General features: G+C 43.0%; 1 protein-coding gene across 3 annotated transcripts; it reads right to left on the bottom strand.

Moving 5' to 3' along the window:
* Window positions 1-47: 47 nt before the first annotated feature.
* GBA1 (glucosylceramidase beta 1) lies at window positions 48-24,242 on the bottom strand. Of its 3 annotated transcripts, none has more exons than XM_087943630.1 (12): window positions 24,068-24,242; window positions 17,528-17,761; window positions 16,035-16,202; window positions 12,990-13,181; window positions 11,354-11,500; window positions 9,370-9,503; window positions 8,292-8,464; window positions 6,972-7,209; window positions 5,220-5,447; window positions 3,164-3,327; window positions 1,787-1,912; window positions 48-794 (listed from the first exon to the last, which is right to left on the bottom strand). In XM_087943630.1, the coding sequence occupies exons 3-12, from the start codon at window positions 16,099-16,101 to the stop codon at window positions 692-694; spliced, it is 1,572 nt and encodes a 523-aa protein (XP_087799756.1). In that variant the 5' UTR covers window positions 16,102-16,202; window positions 17,528-17,761; window positions 24,068-24,242; the 3' UTR covers window positions 48-691. The 3 variants fall into 3 exon arrangements, with proteins under 3 accessions (XP_087799756.1, XP_087799758.1, XP_087799757.1); XM_087943632.1 differs by having other exon boundaries at window positions 23,934-24,238; XM_087943631.1 differs by lacking the exon at window positions 24,068-24,242 and adding an exon at window positions 19,386-19,525.
* Between the last annotated feature and the right edge of the window lie 3,745 nt (window positions 24,243-27,987).

Raw genomic sequence — 27,987 nt, 5'->3', positions numbered from 1 at the left:
CTGAACATCTGGCTGGCTGTGCGACAAACCAATAACAACAGCAATAATAAGCCACAAGGTCATTTAATCCTCCCTTGTGCAGGACATGTTAATCTGAAGCTGAAGAAAGGCAGATCTTAGCAAATATAATCAGCTAAGTTTCGGTGTCACGTTGTCAGTTACACCGGAAATAATTTGAAGATGGAAAATGAAAACAACAACAACAACAACCCAGATTAATGATGATCCCAACTGCTTAATTTGAAATGCTGACCACGAAGTAGCTAAGCATCTGGAACAAGATGGACTCAGCACACCTCACCCAGGTTGAACTCCATGAGATGAAAGTCATCACTTGGCTTGCAGGCAGCCGGTGGTGGTTAATTGTTCCTGTGGCTTGTAAGCCAGGATTAGAGGCTTAATGAAGTGCACTTCCACACAGCATTGAAGTCAGCAGTCTTGCCAAGAAATTCCCAGGCAGAAAATTTGAAGGAGCATCTTGGTTTTGGTTCATTTGAACCATCTATCGATAAAGACTTCAGGAATCGTGGTTTTGTTCATGCCGGCAAGCCTCAAAGGTCTGCTTCTTCAATCATTGTCAAGGTTTATCTCCTAGAAGAACGCAACGCACTGGGCTGAGCCGCCATCTCGTCTCCCAAGAGGGTTAGTAAGCTATTCTGGCTACTGGTACTCCGTATAAAAAACTCCCTTCTTACTGGCGCCGCCAGAGATACGTCTGGATGGAGTTGGCGGGAATTTGGGTGGAAATAAAACCAACCGAGTCGGAAATTCCAAAGGTGAGGTTGAACGAAGACCTGGGTCGAGAGGAGAGATGGAAAAGAAGGGAAGGAAGAAAAGATGGGAAAGAAGAGAGGAGGAAAATAAGAAAAGGAGAAGGGAAAAAGAGAGAAGAAACAGAAGCAGGAACACAATCACAAAACCGTGGGTAAACAGGCACACAACTGTACATTACTTTTACGCCAGTGTATTTGTCACAAGTTTTTATTTTTGTCGTTGCTAATTCCTGCAGTTTGCTAGAGGCTTTGACACCTAGTTAGGTGTGAAAGATTCAGACCACTGAAATGGGCGCTTATTTTTTTGACTGCCATGCTCCATTTTTTTCCAAGGATTTATTAAATTTATATGCCGCCCCGAAAAAAGTGACTCATTTTGAGTCCAGAAGCCAACACACTCAAATCGAGAGAAGGGATACAATTTGTTCACGCGATATGTTATCTTAAGTGACGTGAACCTTGGATAGTGTCAGGATTCCAGCAGTTCCCCCCAATTAAATCATGAGTCTCGAGCCAAACTTCCAAAACTTCCAAAGGATTTATTGGGAGTTACCATATCTGGCACTGTCTGGGTGTAACCAACTCTGAGACACATCATTCATGGTCACCTTTGACCTTGGTTTTCCCCACCCCCCCACCCCCTGGGTGTATCGTAATTCATATTCCCCAATGGGACACCTCCATAGCCCAGAGTCATCCATCATGCTCTCCAGTTCGATATTTGCGAGGTGAAAACTTCAATCATTTAGTTACTATCTCTGAAAAACTATTTATGGAATGCACTTTCGATTTCCAAGCTGCCGCACTGCTCTTTCAAACCCCTTTTTCCCCCCCCTCTCCCTTTCTGTTGGCAACTCTAAAAAAGACCCTAGAAATATTTTATGAGTTGACAGATAGCCTGCTTTGAAGCGAGAAGCGTTTGAAAAGGACCAAAAAAACAAAAAAATCACCCTTCATGAGAACTAGAAACTTGGCTCTTTGAAAGCACAGACGTTTGGAATACTGGCACTCACCGGTTAAGGACCACCACTACTGCCGATCCATCGGGACGAAGCACCGCGACGTGTTCCAGGTTGCAACTAAAGTAAGTTTTAACCACCGTCAGCCCAACGCACTGAGATCCTTCAACAATGAACTTGCTACGAGGGGAGAAAAAGGAGAAGAGGATTAAGAGATCCTGCTGGGGGAAGGGGATCCACCAATTTAGAAATCCTGAGCATGAAATTGGGGGGAGGGTTCCCTGAAAAGCTGTGCCTTAAGACGGTACACAAAACGTTCCCCTTCACTTTTTCCCCAAAGTGATAATTGTGTAGGGTGGTTAGCTGGTTGAGTTTAAAGTTGGGCAGTTGAGTTTCAGGTTGGCCAGTTGACCTCAAGGGTTAGTCAGTTGATCTTGTTTGGTTGGATGGGTTTAAAGTTAGTTAGTTGTGCTTAAGGTTAATCAACTGAGCTTCAGATTTGTCAGTTGAGTTTCAGGTTGGCCAGTTGAACTTAAGATTGGCTTGTTGATCTTAAGGGTTAGCCCGTTGCACCTAAGGTTAGTCAATCAAGCTTAAGGTTGGTCGGGTTGAGTTTAACATTAGTTAGTTGATCTTAAGGTTGATCAGTTGAACTTCAGATTAGTCAGCTGAGGTTAAGGTTGGCTTGTTGAGTTTAAGTTGGGCCAATTGGGCCAAAGGTTAGTTCATTGAGCTTAAAGTTGGCTGATTGAGTTTAAAATTAATTGGTTGAATTTAAGATTGGCCAATTGAGTTTAAGATGAGTTGGCTGAGCTTAAAGTTGGCTTGTTGAGCTTAAGGTTGGCCAGTTGGGCCTAAGGTTAATCAGCTGAGCTTAAGATTGGCTCGTTGACCTTAACATTAATTGGTTGAGCTTAAGGTTGGCTGGTTGAGTTTAAGGCTTAAGGTTAAGGTTAGCTGGTTGAACTTGAGATTGGCTCGTTGAGTTTAAGGTTAATCAGTTGAGCTTAAGGTGGGCTGGTTGAAGTTAAGATTGGCTCATTGAACCTAAGGTTGGCTGGTTGGTTAGTCAGTTGAGTTTAAGGCTAGATGGCTGAGCTCAGATTTCCAGTTGAGCTTCAGGTTAATTGGTTGAACTTAACGTTGGCCAATTGACCTGAAAATTCAGTTGAGCATCTATGGTTGAGGGTGGACTTAAACCTAGTATATCCTTAAAATACGCACCAGATTTAGACTGAGTTTTCACGAGGTAGAGGTGGTTAACCCCTCTGTTGCCTTCTTCCAACCCAGCTCTCCTTGGGGTCTTCTACAGACCCAAGAAGGCCAAGAATCTGATCTGAAGTTTCATCACTACTCCTAACCCACTAAGGTCACTTTTTGGGGGGTTCAATGGCCCAAAATCCACAGCCCAGCCCGGCCCGGCGGTTACACCTGAAGTGCCCCAGGTGATAGAACATGGGCTGCTTGTAGAAGCTGTCGCTGCTGGCGTCCACAAGGATGGGACTATCCACATAGTTCTTCACCCAGTTTGGTCCCCCTTGTAAATCCAGGGCCAGGTTCCAATCGATCCAACCGACGACGTGGTGATTCAAGTTCTAGAAGGAAGACCGGGAAAGAATCAGGGTCTCTGAAGAGGAGGGCATGCTAAGTCTCATCAATTTACTTCACTCCCTTCCACCTTCTTTCTTTTCTTTTCTTCCTTCCTCCAACTGCCTTTTTTCTGTTTGCTTTCTCTCAATACTTGCACGCCCTTCCTTCCTTCCCATCTCTCCTTCTTTTCTTCCCCTACAATTCCCCTTCCTTCCTTCCCATCTCTCCTTCCTTCCTCTTCTCTTCCCCTACAATTCTCCTTCCTTCCTTCCTTCCTTCCTTCCTTCCTTCCTTCCTTCCCATCTCTTCTTCCTTCCTCTTCTCTTCCCCTACAATTCTCCTTCCTTCCTTCCTATCTTCCTTCCTTCCTTCCCATCTCTTCTTTCTTCCTCTTTTCTTCCCTTCAATTCCTCTTGCTTCTTTGCTTCCTTCCTTCCTTCCTTCCTTCCTTCCTTCCCATCTCCTTCCTTCCTCTTCCCTTCCCTACAATTCTCCTTCCTTCCTTCCTTCCTTCCTTCCTTCCTTCCTTCCTTCCTTCCCATCTCTTCTTTCTTCCTCTTTTCTTCCCTTCAATTCCCTTGCTTCTTTGCTTCCTTCCTTCCTTCCTTCCCATCTCTCCTTCCTTCCTCTTCTCTTCCCCTACAATTCTCCTTCCTTCCTTCCTTCCCATCTCTCCTTCCTTCCTCTTCTCTTCCCCTACAATTCTCCTTCCTTCCTTCCTTCCTTCCTTCCTTCCCATCTCTTCTTCCTTCCTCTTCTCTTCCCCACAATTCTCCTTCCTTCCTTCCTTCCTATCTTCCTTCCTTCCTTCCTATCTCTTCTTTCTTCCTCTTTTCTTCCCTTCAATTCCTCTTGCTTCTTTGCTTCCTTCCTTCCTTCCTTCCCATCTCCTTCCTTCCTCTTCCCTTCCCCTACAATTCTCCTTCCTTCCTTCCTTCCTTCCTTCCTTCCTTCCTTCCTTCCTTCCTTCCTTCCTTCCTTCCTTCCTTCCTTCCTTCCTTCCCATCTCTTCTTTCTTCCTCTTTTCTTTCCTTCAATTCCCCTTGCTTCTTTGCTTCCTTCCTTCCTTCCCATCTCTCCTTCCTTCCTCTTCTCTTCCCTACAATTCTCCTTCCTTCCTTCCTTCCTTCCTTCCTTCCTTCCTTCCCCATCTCTTCTTCCTTCCTCTTCTCTTCCCCTACAATTCTCCTTCCTTCCTTCCTTCCTATCTTCCTTCCTTCCTTCCTATCTCTTCTTTCTTCCTCTTTTCTTCCCTTCAATTCCTCTTGCTTCTTTGCTTCCTTCCTTCCTTCCTTCCCATCTCCTTCCTTCCTCTTCCCTTCCCCTACAATCTCCTTCCTTCCTTCCTTCCTTCCTTCCTTCCTTCCTTCCTTCCTTCCTCCTTCCTTCCTTCCTTCCTTCCCATCTCTTCTTTCTTCCTCTTTTCTTTCCTTCAATTCCCCTTGCTTCTTTGCTTCCTTCCTTCCTTCCCATCTCTCCTTCCTTCCTCTTCTCTTCCCCTACAATTCTCCTTCCTTCCTTCTTTCCTATCTCTTCTTTCTTCCTCTTTTCTTCCCTTCAATTCCCTTTGCTTCCTTCCCATCTCTCCTTCCTTCCTCTTTTCTTCCCCTACAATTCTCCTTCCTTTCCCCCCGCCTGCTTTTCTTCCTTCTTCTCCCTTCCTTTTTTTTTCCTTCATCCATCTCTCCCTCCCTCCTTCCCTGCCTCTTTCCTTCCTCTACCATTCCCCTCCCTCCCTCTTCCCTCCCTTCCCTCTTCCTTTTCACTCCTTTCTCTCCCTTCCTCCTATCATTCCTTCTGACCCTCCCCCTTCCCTTCCTCCCACTGCCTCTCTTGTTCCTTTTTCTCCTCCCTCCCTTCTTTCCTCCCCCTCTCTTCCACCGACCCCACATTGTACCTCCAAGATGCTATGGCTGTAGTCCTCGCCTCGATCCCAGGAGCCCAGGATAACGTCCTGTTCCCAAAAGAAAGATCCAGCGCAGGCTTCGGTGGCGATCAGAAAATAGTCAGGGAAGAGATGCTGGGTGGCTTCTACTGTCCCCTCGATGGAGCTGATGAAGTCCATGTACCAGTGGAGGCCAATGCCGTGAATGTAGCGATAGGCTTGGCTCTCACTGCTCAACACCTGGACAGGGGAAAAGGTATCAGAGTCGGGAGAGAATGCAGAGGCCATCCAGTCTAACCCCCGTGGACCTGCAGAAATCGCTACTTCTAACCCAGTTAGAAGACTATTTAGCTTAGTGTTTTTCAACCTTGGCAAGTTGAGGGCTTTTAACTCCCAGAATCCACCCCCCCAGCCTGCCTGCTTTAAGACAGGTGGACTTCAACTCCCAGAATCCCCCCCAGGCAGCATTCCGGCTGGGAAATTCTGGCACTTGAAATCCTTCCATCCTTCACTTGTCCTATCTCTTTGAAAAACCTCACATTTTTACTCTTAAAAAGCTTGAAAAAAATCTCAGGCTCGTTGGCTGTTGGGACAGGAGGCCACCAAGAGATCCCCCAAAACATCACCTTCCTTATCTTGTGAGAAATAAAGAATTATTCCTGTAAAAGAAAGAGCAATAATAATGCCATGTTAGCCTTTGTGTAACCCAAGGGCCTTCAAACTTGGCAAGTTTAAGACTTGCGGACTTCCAACTCCCAGAATTCCAGAGCTCACATGATTGGAGGAGGAGGAATTCTGGGAGTTGAAGTCCACAAGTCTGAAAGCTGTCAAGTTTGAAGACCCCCCTGGTGTAAGAATCCCTGACGGGAAATTATGTAAGGAATTGTGAAAGGAAATGAACAAGGCTGTAAAAACTTTTAAGCATATTCCCAATTAGGACATTAGTTGGCAGGTCAGCAACTAAGTTTGCAGGTCAAAAGAAAATAGTTGGCAGGTCAAGAAACCAGCTGTCATGATAAAATTAATAATAGTAGGATGTTGCAGCTATCAAGGGGATTGAGTAACTGGATAGGTCAAGGGTCTTCCTGCAGCCGGTGCAGCCGGCGGAATCGGACAGTGGGGAAGAACAGGGACCAGTCAGGGAGTTTGGAGAGGATTCGGATGAGGGTCCTGCATCCGATGCAGAGATGGGGCCAGGACCATCTGGGAGTGGGGTGCTGACTCTGGAGCCTCCGGAGTCTGGCAGCAGCGAGGCAGAGGAGTAAGGGGAGCCTGTGCTCAGTGTGCATATGTGCAGAACTGCCAGAAGGCAAGAGCAGCTAAGACAAAAGGGGCGACTCGGGAGTAAGGCTTGGAGGTGATTGCCCCTCCCATAAGGTATAAAGGAAGTGCAAAGGTAGGGAAACCTTTGCAGGAAGCAAAGTCGTTCGTCCTGTTCGGATTAAATCTTCCAAGCTCTGTGTGGACTTTGTACTTCGGTTGGTTTTTTTTAATAGTTCATTTGGCACCTTTAGTTGTCGGCAGCCATTCAAAGGAGAGAAAGGTGGGTGCTTATCTCAAGGGACTGTTTGAGACTCATTACCGGCTGGGAATGCACATAATTCCCAGCACTGAACTCAAACAAGAATTGTTTTAATTAAAGGTGTTCTTCCTTACAGTCTCAGAAAGCTTTGGTCGGAACACTAAGCAGATTGATTTCTTTAAAAAAATAATTGTTTTTTTTCTTTTTTAAAAGAGTTTTGAAGTGTGAAGCCTTCCATTCACCTCTTTGGCCCATTTCGGGAGATGAAACCGGTTGTCATCTAAGGTGATTAACTGGATGTTCTTGTGCGAACTTTTGGCCAAGGCTGGGCCAAGATCCAAGGCAATGAATTCACGTTGTGATTCCGCGGTGAATCCCATTGTCTGGAAAGGATAATTTTTCACAAATCCAGAGGAAGGTTCGTTCTGAGCGGTGATAGCCCAAAAGGTTAAATTCTGCTTGGCATATTCATCGAGGAACCTTGGCCGGGAGAAAAAGACAAGCCTTGCTCACATTTTAAACCAGCAAAAATGATCAACTCCTGAATGCAACCATCTAAAATACTTTTTTTTTACTTTAAAAACTGGTCTTTTTTTCACTTAATTTTTTTTTCTTTCATTTTTAAAACTGTTTTTTCATTTTTAAAACTATTTCTTTTTAATTTTAGAAACTATTTTAATTTAAAACTATCTTTTTTAATTTAAAACCATCTTTTTTAATTTTAAAAACTGTTTAATTGTCATTTTAAAAATATTTTTTCATTTTAAAAACTATTGTTTAATTATAAAAACTGTTTTTTTTTTCATTTGAAAAACTGTTTTTTCATTTTAAAAACTTTTTTTCATTTTAAAAAATATTTTAAGTGAAAAAAAATTAATTTAAAAAACTTAATTTTAAAAACTATTTTTTAATTTGAGAAAGTATGTTTAAATGTTAAAAACTATTTTTCATTTTAGAAACTTTTTTAATTTCAAAAACTATTTTTAATGTTAAAAAATAATTTTTAACTTGGAAGGATATGTTTAACTCTGAAAACTATTTTTCATTTTAAAAAATAACTTTTCATGTTGAAAAAGTAACTTCTAATTTAAAAACATAAGTTAATGTTAAAAAATAATAATTTTTGATTCTGAAAATAATTTTTAAATTGAGTTTAACTTTTTTAAAGCAAGGACGGCTAGACACACTGAGTGAACGTGCATGTTCACTTACTAAAGGTTGAACCGCTCAATTTCATAACATAATTACTAAGAAAACTTTCACAGGTACCATCCAATGGGTCAGGCCTGGTTCTTCCAAATTGGGGGCTCAATCTTTCCTAGAGATTTTAAAAAACTGGCTCCACCCACTCAGCCCCTCTGCAAAAGAAAACTCGGCCAGGTCAAGATTTAAGAAAGCCAAATAAATTTGCTACATAAAATAAAAAGAAATAAACACGGAAAGAAGAGATGCAGCCTGCAGCTCCATCATCTTTCAAGAGACGAATTGGAAAAATCAGGATCTCTTATTCCATTTGCCAACTACAACCCCCAAAATAAAGACATTTGTCTGACCGTTTTCACCTGACAAAATAGGAAGCCCAGGTTTTGTGGATGGAATCCCCTGCCTGCCCCTTCAGCCAACCCTTTCCTTTCCAGTCCTCGTTGGTCTTCATCCAAATCGGAGCCGTCCACGGACTGGCCATAAGGGAGATGGGCCTCTTTGACATAGCCTTGGCCCGATGGATGATGGGGATCTGTGGGGAAGAGGAAATAGAATAGAATAAACAGAGTTGGAAGGGACCTTGGAGGTCATCTAGTCCAACCCCCCCCCCCCTGCTTAGCCACCACTTCAGACAAAAGGGTTATCCAACATCTTTTTAAAAAAGTCCATTCACACGTTGGCATTTAGCCCCAACCAGGTTGGCAAAAATGTGCCCTAATTTAAATCCAAATTGTTGGGAAGGTAAAACAGGTACTTTCTTTCATGTATGGTGGCTCTACCCTGAAGTTAAAAAAATACTGGATCAAAATAACAAAAATGGCTGTATGAAATTACAGGATGTCCAATAGAACTGAAGCCGGAACTTCAGTTCCTTCTGGGGATTATTGAGGGAAAATATGCTAAAAAGACAAAAGGACATGATTTTTGCCTATAATTACAGCAGCGAGAATCGCACTCGCACAATGCCGGAAAGAAGACGCGATGCCGTCAGACTGTTTTGTAATCCAAAAGATTTGAAGATTTGTGAAGAAATGGATAAACTCACTTTAAGAGTTAAAGGACAAGGAAGACTCGGAATATTATACAGCTGGGAAAATTGGTATCAATGATTAGATACTAGGAATAAGAAATGTACAGATTAGAGGAAGATATAGATATGGATATGAATAACTAGAAATGTACGGGATTATGTTGAGGTAACAAAGATATTTTAGTACTGTCAAAGATGATGGAGAATTGTAAAAAGCTATCTTTAAATTTATTTGTATTTTAATGTTACAAATTTCAATAAAGGTTTTTCAATTTTTTTTTTTAAAAAAACGCATTTACAACTTCTCGAAGCCGCCCAGAGTCATCCCCATATCCCTCTGCCAACCCCTCCCCCCATCTTTTGTGTGTGTGTGTGTGTGTGTGTGTGCGTGTGTGTGTAAAGCTTACTTTCATTAGTAAGTCTTCTGCAACCAGGCTGAAATTCTTCAACTCGTAGTCATACGGAAAATCATCGTAGGTGTATGGCCGGACAGAGAAGTCACAACTCGCCATGGGCATACGCACAATATTGTATTCAATCCCTGTGGTGTGTAAATAGGCAGACAGTCAGTCAGTGTGTGTGTGTGTGTGTGTGTGTGTGTGTGTGCAGGGGTGGGTGGGTGGATTTGAGCACAATAACTCAGCTTGTATGCAATCAGACCGCTGGTTAGCTTGGCCGGGCCAAGAATTGAGATATTTATTTTTATTTTTTGCTTTGCAAATTCTAAATCCAAAACTTAGCAACTGGACCACACAGTCACAAAAGGGTTGTGTGTTGCCGTCGTAAAAGAGGGCAAAACTCCCTGGATGAAATGTCAATATGCTCAATATGTGGTCTTTAAATCAAGGACTAGCTGTAGAAACACAGAAGGAATCTATGCTGATTGGCACCCCAGGAATGTAATCTTAAAGCGCCCAAGCAGGGAGACCCTACACCATTTCTGACAGATTACAGATTAACAGAGTTGGAAGGAACCTTGTAGGTCATCTAGTCCAACCCCCCCCCCCCGCCCACCCAAGCAGGAGACCCTACACCAGGCTTGTCCAACCTGCGGCCCACGGGCCGCATGCGGCCCAGGTCGCCTCGTAATGCAGCCCAACGCCCACCCCAACCTTCATGAAAGATCCAGGGAGGAGGAGGAGAGGCAGGCGCGAGGCGGGGCGAGGCGAGCAACAGAAAAGGCGGGCAGCCGCAGCCCAAAAGTCCCGCCCGCCACCTCCTGCTGTTGCCGCCGCCACTGCCACCGCTGCTGCTTCTGTCACCGCTGCCACCGCTGCTGCATTTGCAGGAGGAGAGGTAGGCGTGAGGCGGGCGAGCTTTCCCCCCCCCCCACCAAAAATTTGGACGGAAAATTAATAAAAAATAAATAATTTGCAGGAGAGGTAGGCGCGAGGCGGGCGAGCTTTCTTCCCCCCCCCACCCAAAAATTTGGCCGGAAAATTATAAAATAAAAAATAAATATTTTTAATAAATAATAATAAATAATAAATAATAATTTTATTTTATTTTTATTTTTTAATTTAATTAATTTAATTTAATAATTTAATTTAATTAATTTAATTTAATTTAATTTAATTTAATTTAATTTAATTATTTAATTTAATTATTTAATTTAATTTAATTTAATTTAATTTAATTTAATTATTTAATTTAATTTAATTTAATTTAATATTTTATTTAATTTAATATTTTATTTAATTTAATATTTTATTTGATTTAATTTAATTTAATTTAATTTAATTTAATTTAATTTAATTTAATTTAATTTAATTTAATTTAATTTAATTTAATTAATTTAATTTAATTATGTGCGGCCCAAACCAAAATTTCATCTTCTAATGTGGCCCAGGGAAGGTGAAAGGTTGGACACCCCTGCCCTACACTATTTCTGACAAATGGCAGCCCAGTCTCTTCTTGAAAGCCTCCAGGGATGAAGCTCCCACAACTTCTAAAGGCAACTGTTCCATTCTCAAAGGGAATCCGATCAAAGCCGGAAACAGTTTTAGTTAGTCACATTTGCACATTGTTTCCAGAGAATTTTTTATATGAGTGGAGAGCCCATAAGTATGTGTGTGAATATCATTTTCCAAAGATTGTTCTATCTCCAAAAATTGTCACAAATTGACAGCTATAATTCTGTAACCAATTTTTTTTCTTGTGGATATTGCAGCAACACAACACGGAGAAAAAAAATCGGTGGGAGGATTCAAATCAAACTGCTCAGAAAGTTAACCACCGGTTCTTCTGAACCAGTGAGAACCGACTGAATCCCACCACTGGATAGAATGCACAAACGCGCGTCCACCTTGTAGTTTCTTCTCAGCGCAATTCATTCTAGTTCCCCTTCTACCTCCCTCCTCCATCACTAAACCCCTTGCAACCGACGTTCACCTTCGTCCGAGAAGTAAGAACGGAGTAAATTTTTCTGGGCGTTCGGCGAGAGAGCCAGGATGTTGATGGAGGCTGCATCGGTGACGGAGCCCCCAAATCCTTTTATTCTTTGATACCGCTGATCCGTCTCCAAAATCAGAAGAATATCTAAGAAAGGGAAGGATGGAAAGAAAGATAAGGGGCCTGTAGATTTTATAAATAAATACCTAAAATAAAGACCACAAATAGAATGTTACAGTTGGAAGCATGTAATGGAATAATTATTACTATTATTATTAATCTAATTAATAATATAATTATTATATATTATTATATAATTATTATATAATTATAATATAATATAATATAATTATTAATTTGATTCAGTCTGGGACTGGTAAAAGCTTAACAGTTCAAGATGTTGTTGTTATTGATTTAATCTTCAATTCGATTCGAAGTCTGGGACAGATAAAAACCTAACAGTTCAGGTCCTAATCAAAGACCTAAGAGCTGTTAAGGTAGTGTATTATTTTTATTATAATCATCATCTAAGATTTGATTCAAACTCTTCACGTCCTAATCAAGACCTAAGAACTGTTAAGGTACTGTATTATTATATTATGATGATGATGATTTACTTTATTCATTAAACATGAAACTCAAGTTAACTGAACGTTTAAAAATGCATCACAAATACCACTGACTGGTGCTAATGGTTGATACAGGTTGCTGCCAGGTATCTATTGTTATTGTTATTGTCATTAATCATCATTATCATCATCATCCTCTAAGATTTAATCTTCAATTCGATTGAGACTGGGACTGGTAAAACATTGTTATTGTTATTATTGCTATTATGATTATTATTATCCACTACTACTATTACTATTAGTACTATTACTATTAGTAGTAATAGTATTTTATTACAGGTGGACCTCAACTTATGACCCCAACTGAGCCTCAAATTTCTGTCGATAAGCGAGACAGTCATTAAGTGAGTTTCCCCCTTTTAACGACCTTTTTTGCCACTGTTCTTAAGTGAATCACTGCAGTTACTACGCTAGTAACACGGTTGTTAATTGAATCCAGCTTCCCAGCTTGACAGACGGTCGCAAAAGGGGACCATGTCACACACACACCCCCGGGACACTGTGACCATCATAAATATGAGTCAGTGGCCAAGTGTCTGAATTTTGATCGTGCAACCGCAGGGACGCAGCAATGGCCGTAAGTGTGAGAAACTCCGCTGTAACTTCGGTCACTAAACAAATCAGATGTAAGTCGAGGGCAGTGAGGGGGGGTTGGACTAGATGACCTACAAGGTCCCTTCTAACTCTGTTAATCGGTTAATCGGTAAAGCAGCCTGTATTCATTACATTAAAAACCACCTCGAGAAGGCGCTATTGTCTCTCCGCTTCCTTCCGTGGCCACCAGCCACTTGGACTTGGGGAGAGATGGGACTTGTAGTCCCTGACACACCCGGTTCCCCTCGACCTGACAGGTGGTCTCCCTCTTCTTCCCCACCCCTTCAAGGTGGTTCTAGCTCCGTTTGGAGCCCTCTAACAGGTACAACACGGATCGAAGCCGCGGACGATCACGGTCTTCGGTCCGTTCTCGAAGGAAACGCAACTGGAAGACAGGTGTGAGGAAGAAATACCTGGATTGGTTGTTTTGTTCTGGAAACGACCTTCTCTGCGCTCCAGCCGCTTCCCAGATTTGCTGCTTTCGTACACGACAAACTGACCCAAAGGAGGGAGAAGGACGGGATCCTGGGTGTCGCAATACGTACTGTTGCACACACAGACCATTCTGTCGTCGTCGAAATACTTCCGATGGCAGTCCCGGCTTCCTGGATGGAGAAGGGAACCGTTCTTACAAAAATCTATACACAGAATACTAGCTGGATACCCGTGCTTCGCTCCGAAACTATGGGGTGGGGCTTAGTTTTGGGGGAGGAAAATAAGGGCGGGGGGGAAATCTGCCTCTGCCTACAAGCATCCATCGGTATCCATCTGGCTAGCGTCCTGTCAGCGGGTGAGAGAGTGGAGGGCTGTTTGGAAACCGAAAGAGTATTTGCTGCGTGAGCAAGAAGGAGACAGCCAGGAGCCTGGGCGTGGCTTAGCTCAACTGTTCTGGACTAAAGCTGCTTGCTGCTGTGAAACTAAAACTAAAACTCCTCTGCTTGTGTTTTGCATTTGGAAGAGATTTCTTTCCAGGTGGGGAGGGGGAGTAGAACTCCTTAGCATCAGAGCGTGTTAATAACAATAACAACAATAATAACAATAATAATAACAACAATAACAATGACAATAACAACAACAATAATAACAATAATAACAATGACAACAATAATAACAATAACAATAATAATAACAACAATAATAATAGAGGAACTACTCTAAATGCTCTGATGGTCCTTTTGAAAAATCCTTTCTTAGTGAGCCCCTAGAAGCCAAGAGAAACCTACGTGCCAAATTTCAAGTTTGTAGGCTTGACGGTTCTGGAGATTTTGTGATGATGCATGAGTGGTATTTCTCCTTTTACACATATATATATAGATAGATAAAAGATAATAATAAATAATTCCGATTCTTTATATCCACACCCAGCTAATCCTAAGTGATGAAGGAGATATGCAAAATCCCTTCACTCTTCTTACACCATCCCTCCTTAAAAATAAAATCCTCATTAAAATGCAGTTTTTAAAAAGCAGGAAGTCCTTGCTTAACCGAAGGAGCCACCTGTCCCTCGTGTTGTTTGTTTACAAACAAGGACAGCCAGATGCCTATCAGAGATGGCAAACTAAACCCTTCACTGAAAGGTAAACTGCCCTTCAACATGGAAGTTCCACTTGCCAGGGAGATGTACAATTAATCAGCGGAACAACTGGCCTCCGGAAGCTGCGGGTGGCTCCATCACGGAAGGTTTTCGAGAAGAGATTTGAGAGAAATGTATGATAAGTGACTCTTTTATAATAGGATTTTACATAGTTTAAGTAGGGTTAAGCTAGAAGGTTCCTCTTTACTCTTTCTGTTACGTATAACCCCCCCCCCACACACACACCCTAAAACCTAAAATGTGTTCAGTGACAAGTACATGGTGCATTGTTACAATCTTCTTGGAAAACAGGAAGATCTGCCCAGGGCTAGGCAACAAGTAAATAAGGGACACCCTCCCAAGATAAAACCCAGCAGTGAAACACCCACCGAGGCACAGAAAACAATGACAAATACTTACACACACCCTCATATCCCGGACATAAACTGTTTCAACTCCTTTCCTCAAAACAACACTATAGAGCCCTGCACACCAGAACAACTAGACACAAGGGGAGTTTTTTCCCCAACGCCATCACTCTGCTAAACAAATAATTCTCTCAACACTGTTCAACTATTACAAAGTCTGCACTATTATTACTATTAATCTTCTCATCACTCCTTATCGCCCATCCCCTCCCACTTGTGACTGTAGGACTGTAACTTTGTCGCTTGCATCCTTACGATCTATATTGACTGTTTCCTAGTATGATTTGATTGCTTATTGTACCCTGTGATTATTATTAAGTGTTACACCTGATGATTCTTGACTCTTGATGAATGTATCTTTTCTTTTTATGTACACTGAGAGCATTTGCACCAAGACAGATTCCTTGTGTGTCCAACCACACTTGGCCAATAACAGAATTCTATTCTATCTATTCTATTCTATTCTGGTGTTTTGAGCTAGATTCCTAGCTAGATGAGTATAGATTCTATTCTATACTATTCTCTATACTATTCTATTCCTTATTCTATATTCTATTCTATATTCTATTCTATTCTATATTCTATTCTATTCTACTCTACTCTACTCTACTCTACTCTACTCTATTCCTATTCCTATTCTATACCTTCCCTTCCCTTCTCCTCCTCTTTCTCTTCTCTCCTCTTCTTCTTTCTCTTCTGTTCTATCTATTCTATTCTATACCTTCACTTTTCTTTCTCTTCTCTTCTTTCTCTCCTCTTCTTAATTCTATTCTATTCTATTCCTATTCCATTTCATTCTATCCTTATTGTACCCTACGACTATCATTAAGTGTTGTACCTGATGATTCTGGACTCTTCCCAAATGTATCTTTTCTTTTATGCACACTGAGAGTATTTGCACCAAAGACAAATTCCTTGTGTTTCCAACCACACTTGGCCAATAAAAGAACTCTAATTCTAATGTTGACCCTTAAGCCTATAGTTTAGCTCGTCTTAGAATGTGGGGGAGGGCCTCTTAAGTGTGGCATGTTTTGTGCAGGGGTATAAATGTATTGTTTGAATATGGAATTTTTCTCTCCTTGTACTCAATCCCCCTTGGGAAGGGTCTTGGAGGCTGCCCTGGCAATCTTTTCTTCAATAAACCTTTGAAATTGTGCACCAGACTTGTCTTCATATTGTGAGTATTAATTTATTGGGGGGCGGCTGTCTTATATCTCACAGATTGGATAACCATTTGTCTGAAACGGATTTAGGGTCTCCTCCTTGAGCAGAGGGTTGGACTAGATGACCTCCAAGGTTCCTTCCAACTTTGAACTATTTCTGTTCATATTGCGGACTCTTTTTTTTTTAAACCCAACCCAAATAACAGCTCCCCCCTAAAGCCGAATCGGATGAAACTGCATGCAGGGTGAAAAGAATTAGTAAGAAGACAAAAAAGAAATACGCCAAAAACTCACCCGTTGCTGTCTTGGCCACGGCCAGCAAACAGACCAAAGCAACAAGCTGGATTGTCACCGACGCCATAATTTCCACCACCACCACCCCGCAAAAATGCCAAAATCAGGAAATTCGGAGATCAGAGATTCCCCTCACACCCAAGATGGTTCTTCGTGGCTGCAAAATTCCTGAAACGAGGAAAAGGAAATTCCAAGTTTTAATAGCTGGCTACCCGTTTAAATCAAGTAGCAAACCAACATGAGTATAACGTGTTATACAATCCGCAGGATTCCTTATCAGAGCCTTAAATCGGCACAAGGACAAGTGGTTATTATAGCTCAGCAAATGACAGACATCTGGGGAAAGGAATCATCAAGCGATTTTAAACATCATTAGTCATTGGTTGTTGTTTTTTTAGACTGCATGAGCACCCTGTTCAAAATTCCTTTCTTTCTTTCTTTCTTTCTTTCTTTCTTTCTTTCTTTCTTTCTTTCTTTCTTTCTTTTTTCTTTCTTTCTTTCTTTCTTTAAAAGCAATTTAGATCATATGGAAATGAACGGAAAGAAAGAGAAAGAACAGAAAAAAGAGAAGGGGAGGGGAGGGAAGGAGAGAAAAGAAGAAAAGGAAAGGAGAGAAAAGAAGAGAGGGAGAAGACCAGAAGAGAGGAGAGGAAGAAACCAGAAGAAAGAAGAAAAGAGAAGAGAAGACCAGAAGAGAGAAAAGAGGTGAGGAAACAAGAAGGGAGAAGAGAAGACCAGAAGAGGGAAGAAACCACAAGGGAGAAGAGAACAGAAGAGGAGAGAAAAGAGGTGAAGAAACAAGAAGAGAGAAAAGAGGGAAGAAACAAGAAGGGAGAGGAGGGGAGAGGAGAGGAGAGGAGAGAAGAGACCAGACGAGAAGAGACAAGACGAGAGGAGAGGAGAGAGAGAGAGAAGAGAGAGAAGAGAAGAGAAGAGAAGAGAAGAGAGAAGAGACCAGACGAGAAGAGAAGAGAAGAGAAGAGAAGAGAGAGAGAAGAGAAGAGAAGAGAAGAGAAGAGACGAGAGGAGACAAGACAAAACAAGACCAGAAGAGAGAAAAGAGGGAAGAAACCAGAAGGGAGAAGAGAAGAGAGGAGAGGAGAAGAGAGGAAAGAGAAGGGAAGGGGAAGGAAGGGAGAGAGGAGAGTGTGTCCATTTGTATGGAAGTGCACAATCCTTCAACAATCATCACAAATCTACCATAATTATAATCTTACAATCTCACTATCAAACTTAAAACCAGAACTTCCTCTCCACATGCCTAAATTCCCGTCTCGAGGCTTCTCCCCTCTGAGGTTCCCATCATCCCCTGCCTGAGCTGGCCCGGAAAACTTAAAAGTAGCAACGGAACGAACAAGTTTCGTGTCGTCCGTTTCAGAGCCTGTTCTCTTCAAAGTCAGCCTCCATTGCCTCTTTTTTGAGCGTCCGTCTCGAAGCACGGGAAGGAGAAAAGATTAGGCGGGGGACGGTGAAATTTGAACTCAGGACCTTACCTGGCAAATTCTTGCTGACGATGGGACCGCCGGCTTTCGTCGCAGTCTTCCTTCGGCCCAAATTTTTTTGGGGAAAAAAAAATATATCCTTCTTGCTCTGTTCCAGAGCAGCTTTTTAAAAAACAAGTTCTGGCTGACCGCTTTGCAAGAAATCTTTTTATCCTCTTCACTGAATCCACCGGCTTTCCTTTCCACGCCTCGCTTGTCACAACCTCACAATTATCTTCTTAACCACTAACGAGAGAGAGAGAGAGAGAGAGAGAGAGAGAGAGAGAGAGAGAGAGAGAGAGAATGAGAATTAAGAAGCACAGTAATGGAAACAGGATTTCTTCCCACAGATAAATCTCAAAACATTGCAGAAAAGTTAGCTGCCTCCACCGAGGCAGGCAGCGAAATCTTCTCAGTCTTCAAAAAGAAAAGAAAAAAGAAAAAAGGATTATGGAAAAATGCTCGATTTTACTTCCCTCCCCTTTTAAAAAATAAAATAAAATAAGCCCAGAGCCTTGGTTCAAAGCAGGAACAGTTTTTTTCCCTGTTAAAAAGAACTTGGAAAAAAAGCCGATGAGGACTAGCTTCAAATCAGTCAATTTAAAATACAGAATAACAGAGTTGAGTTTTAGTATTTTAGTATTTATTTGATTTGTCAATTGCTTACAAGATACAGGTATAAGAATAAATATAGTTTTGAATGCAGGGGTTGGACTAGAAGATCTCCAAGGTCCCTTCCAACTCTATTATCCTATCCTATCCTATCCTATCCTATCCTTTCCTATCCTATCCTATCCTAGTGCTCTTCTATTTTATTGTATTCTTTCATAATTTTATTGTATTCTTTCATAATTCTATTTCTATTACTATTCTGGCTTTGTGCCCAATGCTGTACTAGAATTCACGGACACCCTGTTTCTAGGCTGACGCCTTTAACCAGGATACTAAACTAGCTCTGGAAGGGGCTAACTACAAACCAGGTTAGGAAACTAGCATTGGGCAACTCAATTCCACACACAAACACATTAGTTCCGCCAATGTTGATGCAGAAAGAAGGCAAACGAGAATAACCATGGCTTGGAGGAAGTATTCTCATGCATAAAGAACATTTTGGCATAAATAATGTGAACAATTTAAAAATTAAAAATGTTGGGTCTATCTAGGAAGAAGTGGGGGAGGTAGAACTGGGGTTGTAATTTCCCCCTTAAATCTAGAGACCAACTGGGAATTGGCAAGAAATGATAAAATTAACAACGGACATTAAATATTAAAAAAAGGGATGATCAAAGCAAACAATTATGAAACATGGGAGGATTTTTATAAAAACAGTGTTAGTGGAAGGCAAAGGGAATAAACCTACTCAAGGATATATGTTGTTCTGGAGGGGATTGGGGCACAATTGGAATATATGGTATATCTTTTAATTGTTATAGAAGAAGAAATATAAAGGGAAAAATGGGTGTGGAGGTGCACTGTAATATTTGTATTTGTGTGTGTGTGTGTGTGTGTGTGTGTATACTTAAGAATATATATATATATATTCTTAAGCCCCCACCCAATCAAGTCACACCCCCACTAGCAGTTAAAAGGCAGAAGCAGCTGCAAGCTCACATTACTCCGAGAAGCACAAAGCCGAAGACACAAGCCTGAAGATGACAAATGAGATTTCGTCGAAACGTTGCCAAGATACTTCCAATTTTACACGGGAGAAAACCTGAATAACCAAAGATCCACACATATATATATATATATATATATATATATATATATATATATATATATATATATATATATATATATATATATACACACACACACACACACACATACACACATACACACACACACACACATATATGTTCTGTCTCACCTTTCTTCTTTCCCAAAAGATGAAAGAGTACAAACTCACACAAACACAGGCAGGCAAGCTGGCTCGGACTTCACAGAGTTAATTCTTTGGAACGGATAATGTCCTTGGCATTCCAACACGCTCTGCCTGCCAAGTCCGAACTGATAACAAGTAAAAAGCGACTCACTGAAAATTACAAGGCAGACCACAAAAACCATTCACAGAGAAAACCTGAAGTAAGATTAAACTCTGTCCCGTACGAAGCACCAGCCGACAACACACCCACTTTTATCCCCTGTGGGGTGTGGCTCAATGACTCAGCTCACTCTCTGACCCTCCCACGCCTCCTACGTTGCAGCTCACGTTTCTTCCTACGACGCTGCCGAGGATCAAGCCAACATTCGTCCACTTGGCTCCCTGTCAGGGGCTGCTCCGATATGCATTCCTCCTGATTAATCTCAGGCTGTTCCTCTCGGTTGTCTGATGGAACCTGAGGCATTGTCAGAGAGGAAGGTCCTGGGGAGGAAGGCATTGCCAGTTCCTCCTCCTCATCTTCCGAGTCCTCTTCCTCTGACAGCACAGGCTCGGGAATCGGAGCCATAACACATACATATACGTATACGTATACATATATATATATATGTATGGTATTCAGCTTTGTTGGGGTATTTTCCCACGTCATTATAGTTGTGCTTTTAAAGTTGTAGCAACGTTTCGGCAGAATCTCATCTGCCATCATCAGGCTTCTGTATTGGGTTCGTCTGTTTGTCAGTCTTTCACAGTTGTTTCAGTTTTAAATTTGGGGCTAGCCTACTGCTATGCCAGAATGGTTTGAAACCACTGTAAAAGTCTGACTCACAGACGAACCCAATACCGAAGCCTGATGATGGCAGATGAGATTCTGCCGAAACGTTGCTACAACTTTAAAAGCACAACTATAATGACGTGGGAAAATACCCGAACAAAGCTGAATACCATACATATACACACACAAACACACACACATTTTTTTTTTAAAAAAAACACAGCTTCCCATGCCATCAGCTGCACTTAGCTGAGAAGCTGGGATGAAATTGTTGTCATTATTTTTTGTAGCTCGGCGTAGAAGGTGACACTCGCTTAAAAGGATGAGGAAATAAGGAAATACCTATAAACAGGTTATACCACATAAATTTGATGCTACCCAGTTGACCTGGAGAATTTACAGGCGGGCACGAAACTTACCACTGTTCCTTTAGTGACCCTTCCGAGTTGCGACGTCCCTGGGAAAAAGGGAGTTAAGGGCCGTTTTTTCCCCCCCACACTTTAAGTCTCCCGCTTGACCTCTGGTTAATCTAATCTTGGGCTTGTCAGAAGGTTGCAACGGCACTGGGAAAAAAGTGAATGGTGACCACCGTTCACACTTAATGACCCGTGGCAACATCTCCGTGGTCCCGTGAGCCAAATTCAGCCGCTTGGCCACTGACTCATACTTATGATGGTGCCGGTGTGTCCCCCCCCCGGGGGGGTTCACGCGATCCCCTTTTACAACCCGCTGGCAAGCCCTGTCGACGGGGAAGCCGGGTTCACTCAACGACGCTCGTGACTTAACTTAAAAACAACTGCATTTGATGCCCTCCACGAGGAAAGTCACAGCGCGGCCATAACTTGAGGAGTAGCTGCAGTGCAGCGGTTCGCTTAACCACAGCGGCCAAACAAATAAGAAACCAAAAGTACGAAACGGAGAGAGAATACGGGCCAACTTTCACTCTCTACTCGGTATGGCAAGGAAGCGTTCCTGGTGATACACCACATTCTTCTCAGGCAGTTATGGTTTGGCCCGGTGCCTTCCAACTTTCGGATGAGGATGTTGGAGGAAGTTTAGGTTATGTGGGTCAAACTGGGGAAGGCTTTCCTTTTTGAAGGAGAGGAAGGAGAAGAAAGGAGGAGAAGAAAAGAGGAGGAGGAGGATAAACACACACACACACACACACACACACACACACACACACACACGCTAGCTGGATACCTGTGCTTCGCTACGAAACTACGTGGTCGGGCTTAGTTTTTGGGGAGGAAAATAAGGGCGGTGGTGGGGGTGGGGAGAAATCTGCCTCTGCTTACCAGCATCCATCGATATTCATCTGGCTAGCATCCTTGTCAGTGTGTGAGAGAGTCGAGGGCTGTTTGGAAACTGAAAGGGTATTTGCTGTGCGAGCAAGAAGGAGACAGTGAGGAGCCTGGGTTGTGGCTTAGCTCCACTGTTCTGGACTAAAGCTGCTTGGTGCTGCTGTGAAACTGAAACTGAGGGCTGTTTGGAAAGTGAAGCAGCATTTGCTGTGTGAGCGAGAAGGAGACAGCAAGGAGCCTGGGCGTGGCTTAGCTTAACTGTGCTAAAGCTGCTTGGTGCTGTGAAACTGAAACTGAAACTCCTCTGCTTGTGTTTTGCATTTGGAAGAGATTTCTTTTCAGGTGGGGAGGGGGAGTAGAACTCCTTAGCATCAGAGCGTGTTAATAATAATAATAATAATAATAATAATAATAATAATAATAATAATAATAATAATAATAATAATAATAATAATAATATAGGAAATACTCTAAATGCTCTGAGGGTCATTTGGAAAAATCCTTTCTTAGGGAGCCCCTAGAAGCCAAGAGGAAAATACGTGCCAAATTTCAAGTTTGTATGCTTTACGATTCTGGAGATTTTGTGATGATGCATAAGGGGCATTTCTCTCTCTCTCTCTCTCTCTCTCTCTCTCTCTCTCTCTCTCTCTCTCTCTCTGTTTCTCTCTCTCTCTCTTCTCTCTCTCTCCTTCCCCCCTCTTTCTGTCTCTCTCTCTCTCTCTTCCCCCTCTCTTTCTCTCTCTCTCTCTCTCTCTCTCTCTCTCTCTCTCTCTCTCCATACACACACACACACACACAAAGAACACCTTGGCACACGACTGCCCTGACTTGCCAGTGGCCAAATGGCCAGCTTCCAAGACAGGTGTCTAACCGGCCCTTGTTTGCTCATTTTGAGGAGCAATCCAAATGCTTGGGGTGCCAAGCCAGTTTTAAAATCTGATTTTTATCATTCTGACAGCTCCAGTTTTTGCACCAGTCATCTCCATCCACTTGGCGTTCAGATGCGGCACGAGGGTGACCCAGCCGGGCCACTTTCAACCTGTCAAGCGAGATCCCACAGGGCACCTCAAAGCCACGTGTGGTTTCGATAGCCATCCAATTGCAACCTATGGGGGAGCTGGGTTAGAGCTGAGCGGGTGATGCAAAGGGACCTCAAGAGGACTAGTCCCTTAATCCCTAGTTGAGGACTTCACCCCGGCCCACGTGTTCCCCTCTCATATTTCCCAACGAATGCCTTTCTTGCAACACAAATAACTGGCTCTAGTCTTAATGGGGAAGCCACCAGGCTAGAATCCAGGAGGTTGTGAGTTCTAGTCCTACTTTAGGTACGAAAGCCAGCTGGGTGACTTTGGGCCAATCACTAGGAGACGGTGAGTTCTAGTTCTGCCTAAGGCACCAAAGCCAGCTGGGTGACTTTTGAGCCAATTCTTCTCCCCTGAACCCACCTCACAGGGTTATTGTGTTGGGGGAAAAGACCGAAGAGCAGGAACGAGTATTACACATATGTTCCCTATCCTGAGTTATAAAGGTGCAATAAAATATTTTCATTTAAAAAAAACAGTCAGTAGTGGGCTACCCGAAGCCCAAAAACTCTTTTACTTTCGACCCGCCGCTAAACATCGTGATGTCTATAAATCGTGGAAGCCTTATTTGAATAAAGAAAGAAGGAAGGAAGGAAGGAAGGAAGGAAGGAAGGAAGGAAGGAAGGAAGGAAGGAAGGAAGGAAGGAAGGAAGGAAGGAAGGAAGGAAGGAAGAGACAGCGAGAGGGAGAGGGGAAGGAAAGAAGAAAGGAAGAGACAGCGAGAGGTAGAGGGGAAGGAAGGAAAGAAAGAGGAGTGGGAGAAGGGAAGGGAAGAAGGAAAGAAAGAAAGAAAAGAGGGAGAAGGAAAGAAGGGAAGAAAGGAGTGGGAAGAAGGAAGGAAAGAAGGGAAGAAAGGAGTGGGAAGAAGGAAGGAAAGAAAGAGGAGTGGGAGAAGGGAAGGAAAGAAAGGAGTGGGAAGAAGGAAAGAAAGAGGAGTGGGGAAGGAAAGAAGGAAAGAAAGGAGTGGGAAGAAGGAAAGAAAGAGGAGTGGGGGAAGGAAAGAAAGGAGTGGGAAGAAGGAAAGAAAGAGGAGTGGGAGAAGAGAAGGAAGGAAGGAAGGAAACAGGAGTGGGAGAGGGGAAGGAAAAAAAGAAAGAGTGGGAGAAGGGAAGGAAGGAAGGAAGGAAGGAAAGAGGAGTGGTAGAGGGGAAGGAAGGAAGGGAAGAAAGAAAGGAGTGGGAAAGGAGGGAAGGAAGGAAGGAAAGAAGGAAGGAAGGAGAGAAGGAAGTGGGAGAGGGAAAGGAGGGAAGGAAGGAAAGAAAGAAGGAAGGAAGGAAAGAAGGAAGTGGGAGAGGGGAGGAGGGAGGGAGGGAGGGAGGTGTAGTGGGGTTCGGGGCTCCCACGTGCAAGAGACGCCCTCCTTCCGCAGTTTACTAACCCCTCCTGCTCTTAAGCCACCGCGCAAACCGGGAGCACCGCTGCAACTAGCAGGCTCCGCCGCTACTCCTGCCCGGAGCGTTGAATGCAACGCGCAGCAGCCCCACCACCACCCGCCCCCTCCGCCGCACCTACCGCGCCCTGCCGTCCCAGGGACTAGCGCCTTGACAAGCGCCGCAGAGGCCGCCGCCGCCGCTGCTGCTCACCTGCCCTGCAAGGAGGGGTGGGGGAAACACCTAAAAAGGGAGGGAGGGAGGGGGGAGGAAAATCAGCTGATGGGCGGCGGTCACGTGAGCTGCCTGGTGCAAAAGGGGGGAAGAGGAGGAGGAGGGGGGAGGAGGAGTCTGGCAAGGGGAGGGGCGTGGAAATCACGCGCGCGCGGGTTTCCACCCCTTGGTGCCAACTTGGCCGTTCCGCTTCAGATTGGATAGGGAAGGGACCTTGTAGGTCATCTAGTCCAACCCCACCCCACCCCCAGTTCTCTCCAGTTCGTATTTTTTCTGCTTGCAAAAGGAGGAGAAAAAAAAAAACGTCGGGAAAGGCGGCGCTCGGGTTGCAAATGAGGCGGCTGGGCGGCTGCTATCTCCGCCGAGGGCTTTTTTTTGGCTCTCCCTGCGCGGCATCCTATGCTTAGCGAAGGATACCGCGCAGTTGCGCTCTGCAGGCTCGCCTCTTGCCCCCGGGGGACATCTTGAAGGCAAGGCGGGAGGGGAGGAGTAGGGAAGGGGAAAAACCTCGGCAGGCGCTTGTGATCTGGGGGTTCGGCTGAGTGGGGAGTTCCCACACCCATCATCCCCAGCCGGGAAGAGGAGGAAGCCCTTGGGCAGCCAATTAAGTTGGCTTGCCTTTTTAAGGTCACCTTAGGATCCTACATCCCCCTCTTCTAAGATCTGATCCCGCCCTCGCCTTTCGAGAGGCTTTCTTTCCCCCTCTTGGGCTGAGGCAGATGGGCTTTGTAGTCCGGGTCTGAAACGGTGCGATCAGGTTTAGGGGAGGAAAATAAGGAGGGGGAGGTAGAAATTGTGCCTCGGCCTACCAGCATCCGTCGGTATCCATCTGGCTAGCGTCCTGTCAGTGTGTGAGAGAGTGGAGGGCTGTTTGGAAACTGAAACAGTATTTGCTGCGTGAGCATGAAAGAGACAGCAAGGAGCCTGGGTGTGGCTTAGCTCAACTGTTCTGTACTAAAGCTGCTTGGTGCTCTGAAACTAAAACTAAAACTCCTCTCCACTTGTGTTTTGCCTTTGGAAGAGATTTCTTTTCAGGTGGGGAAGGGGAGTAGAACTCCTGAGCATCAGAGTGTAAATAATAATAATAATAATAATAATAATAATAATAATAATAATAATAATAATAATAATAATAATAATAATAATAATAATAATAATAATAATAATAATAATAATAATAATATAATACTAATAACAATAACAAAATACTACTACTACTAATAATAATAATAATAAATAGCCATAACAAAATAATAACAATGACATAATAACAATAACTAACAATAACGACAACGACAACAACAACAACAACAACAACAACAACAACAATAATAATAATAATAATAATAATAATAATAATAATAATAATAATAATAATAATAATAATAATAATAATAATAATAATAGGAAATACTCTAAATGCTCTAATGGTCATTTGGAAAAATCTTTTCTTAGTGAGCCCTTAGAAACTAAGAGGAACCTATATGCCAAATTTCAAGTTTGTAGGCTTTACGGTTCTGGAGATTTTGTGATGATGCTCGTTTGGCATTTCTCCTTTTATATATATATATATATATCTTGAGAGACTTTGCTTCCTTGGAGGCCGATCGGGAGGCCTGCAGTGGTGCAGTTGTGTCCTTTGTTGTCCTTGTGGCTTTAATGGAAGGTGTAGCTGTTAAAACATCTGTTGGGAGAAAGCGGTTGGAACCACCAATAATTATAATCATGAGGAGAGAGAGAGAGAGAGAGAGAGAGAGAGAGCAGGTCTTATCTGGAAGAAAATCGGATTTTTCGTGGCTCTCTTCCCAACCGTCGACTGCAACGACGGGCTACAAATCAAGGCGTATCAACCAAAAATTCTTCTCGTTGCTGCACCAAACGATGGTTTCCTTCCTTGCCACGGGGGTCCTCGACTTGCGACCCCAGTTTCTCTTCCTAGGCCGTTGGAGTAGGGTTTTGGACCTGCGCTACAAACTTTCTCACCACGTTTATGAAGTTGTTAAATCAGTAACAGGGTTATTAAGCGAAGCTGGCTTCCCACTTGACTTTAGGGTCTCCTGCTTGAGTGAGTGGGGGTTGGACTGTAATCTAAAAAGGAAGGAAGGAAGGAGGGAAAGGGGGAGGGAGAGGAAGGAAGGAAGGAAGGGAGGGAGGGGGAGGGAGGGAAGGGGAGAGGAAGGAAGGAAGAAGGGAGGGAGAGGGAGAGAAGGAAGGAAGGAAGGAAGGAAGGAAGGAAGGAGGGGGGGGAGAGGAAGAAAGGAAGAAGGGAGGGAGAGAAGGAAGAAAGGAAGGAGGGAAAGGGGGAGGGAGAGAAGAAGGAAGGAGGGAAAGGGGGAGGGAGAGAGGAAGGAAGGAGGGGAAGGGGAGAAGAAAGAAGGAAGAAGGGAGGGAGAGGGAGAGGAGGAAGGAAGGAGGAAGGAGGGGGAGGGGGAAAAGGGATTCTGTAAAGGTACATAAGATTGTATTGTTATATTAGTAATAGGAATAACTTTAGAAAATTGGAAACAACGTATGATTAAAATGAGGGATAAAATAGTTAGTGTAATTTAGTGAAATGTTTGTGAATAAAATAAGTGAAATAAATGAGAAAATTGAATTAGGAAGGAACGGGAACATTTTAATTAATGTTTTATAAAATATAAGTGAAGGGGGGGATTAACTATGGAAAGCTTATAATTGTTCCCATAGAAGTATGATATTTAATTGAAAAGTAATGTTAAAGATATTAAGACTTTAATGAATATTAATATTAATGATAGAATTGAATTGGAATGGAATGTTGTTTTAATTATATACATTTATAATTTATTTATTTTTAAGAATACAGTGTGTATTTTAAGACTGTACCAAGCAGAATCCGAATGGAAGTTATGTATTATATTGAATGTTACAACTTTAGGGAAAAGATATAAAGGCGTCATACTCCAATCAGTAACTACAGGATAAATTTTGTTTAATGAGAAAAGATAATAGATAATTGAAACAGGACAGACAAAAAATATAAATACAATGATTTGAATTGAGATGAGATAATTAAAATAAAATTGAGAAAATTAAAAGAGGGGAGAAGCTACGCAGAAAATGTAAAATAGTAATAAGATATGGAATAGAACATAAAAAGAGCATGAACCTGAATTTGTGTCTGTACGAAGAAATGTCACCCGGGATTACGCTACTTTCAAAAAAGATGTTTTATTTGTATTTTTTTTCTCTTTGTGAAAACTCAAATAAAATTAAAAAAAAAAAAGAAATAGTGTAGGGCCGTGATGGTGAACCTATGGCGTGTATGCCACAGGTGGCACACAGAGCGAACTGCAGGCAAACTTACCTCTCTGCACATGCATGCGCCTCACCGCTGATTTTTGGCTGGTTTGAGGCCTTTTTCGGCCTCCCAGAGGCTTGAAAAAGCCTCCGCAGGATTGCAGGCCGAATAATAGGCCCGTTTCGTCACTTCCTGTCATATCGGAAGTGACGAAACGGGCCTATTATTCGGGCTGCAAAGCCTCTGGGAGGCCAAAAAGGCCTCAAACCGGCTGAAAAATCAGCTGTGAGGCACAGTGCAGGTTAGGGCGATGGGGGGAATTGAGCGTGCATGCGCAGGGGGCGTGGCGGGGGCGTGCATCGCCTTCTGGGTGTCGGTAGATGAGCGTGCGCGCCAATTTTTGCCACAGGAGCCCCAAAAGCTTAGCCACCACTGGTGTAGGGTCTCCCGCTTGGGTGGGGTGGGGGGGGTTGGACTAGATGACCTACAAGGTCCCTTCCAACTCTGATTCTCTATTAAATCTGTTTGATTTGTTGGAGAGGATGGCTGAAGTCATCGGCTGGGAA

This window comes from Notechis scutatus, chromosome 14 (assembly GCF_049901735.1).
Source record: "Notechis scutatus isolate UNSWTSFEM ecotype Mainland chromosome 14, rNotScu1.2, whole genome shotgun sequence".
Lineage (NCBI taxonomy): Eukaryota > Metazoa > Chordata > Lepidosauria > Squamata > Elapidae > Notechis > Notechis scutatus.
Note: the sequence above shows the minus strand (reverse complement) of the source record. Positions and strands in the feature narration are given on the sequence as shown.